Genomic DNA, 8,130 nt, shown 5'->3' on the forward strand with positions numbered 1-8,130 from the left:
GCACTCAACTTCCGCGCGATAAAGTTTCTAACAAGTGATGTCGAACTGAGAAAGTAAGGAAATACTTAGCCAGACGAAATCAGTGCAAATTCACTCGATAATTTATTGTTCTAAATAAATCCCTTTCAAGTACACAACCCATAGAGACAGAAGCAAGATAGTTCAGTACACCCCAGCTGACACAAAAGAGGGTGCAAAAACAATCCACAGCAAGGGGGCTACAACACTCATTCCCCCCCCAAAAAACAAAAAAACTGGGAGATTCGTTTTTAAGTAACGACAGGCCGATGTCACATGAACTGCTACAACTGAACAGTGAACATTGCACTAGAATTATTTACAGAAAATCTGTGGTTGCAGTCTACACCAACAGTCACAAAAAAAATTGTACCCATCAATTATGACTAGCACTAGCTGCCCAAGGTACTCCACTGAGCAGCACCGAGTTTACACTACCCCGTTCGTTTTGCGTTTAAGTGCAAACGAACCCCCTACCCCATTTCCCCACAAAGGCTGAGAGCCATTCAGTTCCACAACATCGTCGTCGTCAAAACTCGCTAACTGGTACAGCGAACGATCCGGCTCACACGCGTACTTCTCTCCGCGCTTCGATGCCGCATACCACAGGGAGCCGAAATTGAGACAGCACAGTATAGCAACACTAACATTAACGTACATCAATACAGCCGGCTCGTGCTGTGCCAGACGGCTCGCTAAGACAGACAGAATCATCTCACCGAATGCGGCACTTAACAGGAGGACTGAAGCCGTGCGGTTTGTAACTCTAATATGTCTCTCTAACCAAACCAGGGTGCTAGGCAAAATAGAGGCCATACCGAAACCCAAGATGCCCACTCCCGACCACAACAGGGGACCCATCTTGTCTGCCGTGGTGACCAGAAGGACGGACGCCAGTAGACATATGGACAAATCTCCGAGCAGCATCCAGCGGCACGACAATTTCGTGGCGACAGCAATTGACAGACCACGGGCGACTGCAAAGCTGCCCCAGAAAATGTAGTTCAAGAAATATTCCCTCGGGAAGCCAGTCGGCATGCTGCCCATCGAGAGACCCTGTAGCAGTTCCTCGATGTCTGCCACCATGGCCATGTAGAAGAAAAAGAACAGTGCAGTGAGCAGGACCAAGCCCTTGTGGGAACCAGGACGGCGCGACTTGATCAGGTCCTCGTCCTGCCGAGACTTGGATTCGCGCGGGTTTGCGCAGAGGAACGCCAGGAAGACAGCTGCCACTAGGAACAAGTACACTCCCAATATAACGTACGCGATTTCGAACTGTCCGAGCTGGTAGTGCGCGAACCACAACCTCTGCCCCGTGTCCGCAGGGTCTTCGGTGACGTTCACCGGTGCCGTGAGGTTAACCGGTGGGGTACTTGGAGACGAGAGCCACTCCGTAACCTTTGTTGGGGGAATGTGGTGAATTACGGTGAAGGCGGGATTCCCTGCAGGGAGCTGCGTGGAATGCGGTGGCGACGTTGCTGCACGTCCAGCTGTCGATATTTTCTGTTCCTGATGCGTTGTGTGATATACGCTCAGTGTCTGCACCTGCTGTGCAGGAGTTGTGCTTTGCGATGATGGAAGTGCTGTTGGAGACGACATTGTCATATAAAAAATAGGAAAGTCTGTTTGTGGAGCTACAGATTTCAACGTCTCTATTGTTTCTTCTGTTCTTGTGACCACCTCCCACTGCAAAGTTACATGAGGTTCAATATTTTCGAGCGTAGAGACTGGTGATGTGGGAGCAGACGGTGTAGAAGAAAATGTTATTGACGGCACAGTAGCTTCAGCTTCGCCCTCAACTTCGGAGGTACCCGGTACTTTGGCCAGCGAAGGGGATGGTGACGACGGCGGCGAAAGTTGCGACGAATTGACGACCTTCAGCGAAGTTGTGTTTGCAGCGGGCGAAGTGTGTACAGGCGACTTGGAAGTCGCTTTGATGTTAGGAGGGAGTGTAGTTTGTGTAGCATTCGCAGTCGAGCTCGGCACTGTCCCGTTCGGCTGTAGAGTTAGGGTTAAGTTCTTTGCCGTCGACGATGCGTTATCGCCAGCTGCGTGTTTCTTTGGGCTCACAGTGGAGGTCTGAACGGACTGTTTCTTGGACTCTCTGTCCCATTTTCCCTTTTGATGCTCCACTTCTGTGTACTTTGGCTTGGTCGGTTTCTTTAGAGCGGTCACATTAGCCAGAGTCGCAACTGTCGGAGTAGCAAGCACTTCGCTCTCATTTCTCGAGAGAATAGTCGAGCTCTGAGAGAGCGTGTTGTTGTTCTCTGCGTCCTCTTGCAGTGCTGTGACATTGAAGTCAAACGCTGTGTCATTCGCCTCTTCTCGTTTGTACCTCCTCGTCTCGTTGCCCGGCGGAGTGCTAATTAGGTGGGTAATATTGGAGAACGACGCAATGTGGTCGAGCCCGACGGGTCGGTGGAGTCCGACGGGATGCGCCCTCGACACATAGAACGGATGGGAGGCATTGTCAGACAGGAAGCTTCCGGGGGGAGACCCGGACGAGAGGAAGGGCTCTGCGACGAGGGGTGCTACGAGGGCACCGAGACCAAAGCAGAAGTGGAGGGCTTGCATGATGGGGGCGCTCTGGCGGCCCCACATGTCCAGACACCAGACGTTGCCACCTGCATTGAGGAAATTGACAAGAATAAGAAATAACACTTCCATGACGGTAGATTTCTCAGATTTCCCAGACTTTGGGACCAAAGTGATTTTTTATTTATTTGCATATACTGCAACCTCACTAGAGGTTATTGCAGGAGTGCATCAAAAAAACGATCTACAGGCAGTTCGCGAACAGTGCCGTCCAAAGTGTTCCAGACGGTGACACAACACGGAAAAAAACTATACTTGAAGCAGTCTACACGATATGAAAACTGAGTAAGATTTAGATGATGAGCACTTCTGAGAGAGGACGTTCCGGCATAAGAAAGGTATTTATCAAAAGAAATCTTCAGTTTGTTGTTAATGATTGCGTGAAAAGTCCTGAGAGAGAGGGCGCGGCGCCTGGCTTTAAGTGGACCGAGACCAAGATCGTGAAGCGCTGTACTAGGTGAGAACAAAGGGTCGTACCTCGCCAAGAGAAATCTGACTGCCTTACTCTGGACCTGCTCAAGCTTTTCTATATCAGAATTGCGGTAAGGGTTCCAGGCTTCGCAAGCATACTCCAGAACTGGACGTACCAGAGTTTTGTACGCAAGCAACTTAGTCTCGACAGTTGAAAATTTCAGAGACCTCCTCAAATAGCCTACCTTTTTCAGAGCTTTAGAGCATACATTCACTATGTGAGGAGACCAAGAAAGCTTAGAGTTTAAGGTAACCCCTAAATATTTATAAGCATCAACCCTAATTACAGGCAACCCATCAATTTTATAGTCAAAAAGTAGTGGATTATGGCGACGGGTGAAAGTTACCATTGCACATTTTTCTGAATTTATATCCATACCCCAGTCACTGCACCAAGTAACTATCTTATTTAGGGATTCTTGAAGTATTAACTGATCACTGTAGGCTGCTACATCAGTGTAAACAACACAGTCATCCGCGTACAACCTTATCTCTGCCGGAACGTCCTTCACAATGTCATTGATAAACAAAGAAAAGAGCAATGGCCCAAGCACAGAGCCTTGTGGAACACCAGATGTTACAAAAACCTGTGCCGAAGTACAGTGGCCAAATGAAACAGTCTGAGTTCGGTAGGAAAGGTATTCCTGAATCCAGTTGACTATGCTCGTATTTCTCAACAAGCAACGTAATTTAAATATGAGCTTACGATGACACACACTGTCAAAGGCTTTCCTAAAATCTATAAATATAACATCAGATTGTCTGTTAGCATTTATAGCACTTGCAAGACTGTGTACGAGTTCAATAAGCTGAGTAGTGGTAGAATACCCTCGTTGAAATCTATGCTGACGGTCAGATAATAAGGAGTACGATTCCAGGAAATCAGAGATATGATTGCATAATACGTGCTCAAAGAGTTTACAAGTGGAAGAAGTTAATGAGATAGGTCGGTAGTTCTGTACTAACAGCTTGTTGCCCGATTTAAAAATTGGTACAACAATAGCTTCCTTCCAAATACGAGGCACTTGTCCGGAAGAAATTGATTTAGTAAAAATTATTTTTAAGTACTTCGACATCCATTCGGCATATCTCGACAAGAAGGCATTTGAAATTGTGTCGGGACCACTGCTCTTTTTACTATCAAGTTTCAACAGTTGGTTGAAAATGCCAGAAGCTGAGAACAGCATGTCATTGACGTCCGGGATATCAACACTTACTGTAAAATAAGGAAATTGATCGTTGTGAATACGAAAGACGGAAGAAAAATATTCAATGAAGTGATTGGAAATGACAGAGGCATCCGAGGAGGTAGCGCCATCAATTATGAAGGAATGCAAAGTGGCTTCTTTAGGACGGATTGAATGCCAGAACTTCCTTGGATTTAACTTCAAAAAATTACTTAGTGTCACATTGTAGTAAAACTTCTTTGCGGCCCGCATTTTTACTTTAAGAGTTTCCTTTAGAGACCTAAACAAACCGTGAGAATAATGTGAGGATGGGTGATTATTACGCAAGCGCCTTGCCCTATTAAGACGGCGTCTAAGATGTAGTATCTCACGCGTTATCCAAGGGTTGTCCTGATTACGCTTCTTAAATTTAAAAGGAACAAAGCGAGTAATACATGTTGCAACTAACGTTTGTAGTGCTTTATATAAAGTGTCGACATCAGCTGTCTCACTGAGAAGAACAAATTCGTCAAAAGCAAATGATAATTCGTCGATGATTGCTGTATCATTGGCTTTCGTGTAATCAAGTACTTGAATCACGTTGCGGTTGACTCTGGCAATACTAACGTTTAAATGAATTAAGATACCTTGATTATCAGAGAGACCATCAATGACTTCGCAAACATAACCCTTCTGAGCAGCACTAGAACTGAGAAAAACCAGGTCAAGGGTTGAGGACTTATCATGTTGAGTGCGTGTGGGGCAGTCAACAACCTGCACCAGGTCTAGTGTGGAAGCAATATCGATTAGGGACCGACCAATAGCAATGTCCCGATTGCCCGGCGTTAAGGTGGACCAAGACACTGTTGGCAGATTAAAGTCACCCATTAAAATAAATTTGTGATGTGACAGATGATAACGATATACGTATATACGTACGATTTGATATGTTTTCGTCAGCTAGAAATGAACTAGGTACAGGGGTGAGGTAAGGATGAGGCGCCTAATAGACAATTCAGATGAAGACTTCTCAGCCAGTGAAGGATCTTAAAAGCCCACTCTTGCGTGGCTATTGCTTGCAGTCAGACCTCTTCTGGAAATGGTATGATCCGAAAGCCATACCATCCCGCTAAGCGCTGCCACATCATAAATCTTGTTATCCGTGACAACTTAGGAAATCTAACCACGAACCACTCTATCAGGGATACCACAGGATTATTATACAGGGTGAATTTAGCGAAGGTTACACATTTCGATCGAGTCATAAAAACACAAGATAACGTCTCTGCGTCTGCAGACTGTTGGTCATTTGCCTGAGGTTTTATCGATATTTTTTTAAAATGATGTAACTTTATAGAAAAAAAGTTAGAAGCAAAGCAAATTCTCATCCCATGTACTTCCTAAGGCCTATACCACCTGCAAACCGCAGTTTTTTCCTCTGTCTACATCACGTTTACATCACCACGTATTCGCCTCTCCAGCTGGCTGCTCGCCACCTAGCAGACCGCAGCAGAAGCACTCAATGAATGATAGTAACAGCAGACGACAGGTATATCTCACGCTGACCGGAAACTGCCGCAACTTCCCTTCGTGTGCGATAGAGTTCCCCGGCTTACAGAACTCGAACAGCAACAGCACTGTTCAATTCCGAAGTGCAAAACTACTGTGGAGAAGAATATTCAATGTCGAGAAGGGGAAGACAAAAAAGATACTATCGGAGGAGCGGCATGAACGAAAACAATGAAGACAGCAGGAAACCACGCGCAAGTTATGTTATTTGTACAAGTTTGGAAGCGCGTCTTGTGGAAGAAGGCATCAAGCAGGGAGATTTATTCATCGGCAATCATTCTTTTCTCCGCCATCTTCAGGACGACACAAGCGCCTCTATAGGTAGTTGGAGAGACGAATAGGTGGCGCTGCCTGCAGACGAAGCAAAACCAAAACTAATGGAACAACCAACAAGCAGATGGACCAGATGCATGGTTTCGAGGCAGCGCCACCTGTACGTGAGAATGTGAACGTGAAGCAGACAAGAGGAAAGCATGGCGGTTTGCGGGCAGTATGGGCCATAGGAAATCTATTTTTACGATGTGATCAACATGAGTAACCTTTGCTAAATTCACCCTGTAGATGTAAATACATAGAAAACTGGCATGCAGCTTGCCTGTGTCAAGGAACCCCATGGTGAGCCCAGTAACTGCTGTGCACACCATAAGCGTTGCCAGTTCTGTGCAGAAAGGCATGACAATGATCCCAACAGAAGTGGCAAGCAGGCTGAGGAACAGCAGGAACTGCCTGTTGTAGCAGTCGAAGAGGAAGCCGCCTGAATGTGAAAAGGAGGGAGGCATGGTTATGCAGCTCAGACCAAATTACATAGTTAGGCTGTGGGAGCAAAACTAATTGTTACCAATGAGGCAGCCAAGAATGTAGCCTCCATATCGAGCGGTGAATATGTGTTCAATACTACTGCTGTCGGTATTGGTGCTATGTTTGAGGTCTTCGAGAGTTGCAGCAGGAATTGCAAAACAGAGACCCTGGAAACAATAAAGGCGTATATTGACATGATGAGAGGACTATAGATAAAAAAAAGAAAAGAAAGGTTAGCTTTGACAGACACATGATGGGTGACAGAAGGTCAGGATTGGTGCACTCCGTGCGTCATAATTATGTTTGCGATATTGCAGCTATCTTTATAACAAAAATTTTGAGATGATTATTTTTTTGTTGTTGAAAGGAGAACAAAAAACAACTTTAATTTATGACTACGATTGGGGAGTTTCATCGCCAGGGGCGATACTCAACCCCTCAACTATATGCCTCTTCTTTGAAGAGCTGATTATGCCACTTGCTCCTGCTGTAGCATCCCGGTAAAAGTCCAAGCACTTGAACTAACGTTGTCGGTTTCCGGGGCACGAACGGGCTGGGACACGAGATACATTAATTCCAAAATCACTTCTACTCCAAAGTGAAATCACAACAACACAAGGTAGGCTTTCAATTAGAAAAACACGTAGTATATGTCGTACCAATCCGATAAATGACAAGCACAGGTTGACGGTACGAGCAACTGTAATCCGGCCGCCGGAGTTCACTATGAATGTTCTGGACAAGCCCCTCCGTCTCGAAGACACCTTGTTCGTGAGCAACCCAGTCTGGTCAAACACAAGATCCTCTTCATCATCACTACGAAGAATCGAGTCTCTCGCACTATTCATGCCTCACACTGTAGTACGGGCCACTGACGTCTCAGCAGGTTCATTAGGCCTTGCATCGCAGTGAGCGGCTGCTGCTCTTGCCTACCGGCAGATACATTTCTTAAATAGCAAATGAGTCATATCCTCATTTGCGTTGTTCTTGCCGAGACGTAGTTCGTTGCCTTTCAACCAACGCCATCACGTCTTATCACATTCACAAACACTCTTCGGTCTTTGGTCGCTTTGGTTTCGACTGATTTCGACCACCACCATCGATAACGGAACGATGCGATAGCGATGATGCTGATCTGCTTTCCGTTACATCTCTCCTCACATAATATGTTGCACAACCTCTGCGGAGGCAGTAAAACGGTAAAACAGTACGAATTGTTCAACACCGACCGTGTAATTGTGCGGGAAGTTACGTTGATTGGTTGGTTGCGTGTCATTACCGAGCGATCTGCCTGCCGCTGTGGTGACATGTTACGCAAGAGCACGAGGCGCGTTGAGGATTGTAGCACGTGCCCGAAGCAAGCACCATTGAGGACACAACTGAGCGTGCAAGCGGGCTTAGTAAAGTGTCTGCATCTCGGATCTGTTGCCAGCCACAACATTGCCTACTGGCTTTATTTTGCTTTTCTTACAACATACAAGAGACACACATAATCCACGTGACAATTCATTCC

The 8,130-nt window shown here is 46.1% G+C and overlaps 1 protein-coding gene across 1 annotated transcript; it reads right to left on the minus strand.

The window, feature by feature from the left end:
• Positions 1 to 83: 83 nt before the first annotated feature.
• Positions 84 to 7,798, minus strand: LOC135391136 (uncharacterized). The gene is made up of 4 exons (XM_064621242.1): positions 7,277 to 7,798; positions 6,658 to 6,784; positions 6,415 to 6,573; positions 84 to 2,642 (listed from the first exon to the last, which is right to left on the minus strand). The coding sequence occupies exons 1-4, from the start codon at positions 7,463 to 7,465 to the stop codon at positions 448 to 450; spliced, it is 2,670 nt and encodes an 889-aa protein (XP_064477312.1). The 5' UTR covers positions 7,466 to 7,798; the 3' UTR covers positions 84 to 447.
• Positions 7,799 to 8,130: the final 332 nt, after the last annotated feature.

Source organism: Ornithodoros turicata, chromosome 4 (genome assembly GCF_037126465.1).
Source record: "Ornithodoros turicata isolate Travis chromosome 4, ASM3712646v1, whole genome shotgun sequence".
NCBI classification, from domain to species: Eukaryota; Metazoa; Arthropoda; class Arachnida; order Ixodida; family Argasidae; genus Ornithodoros; species Ornithodoros turicata.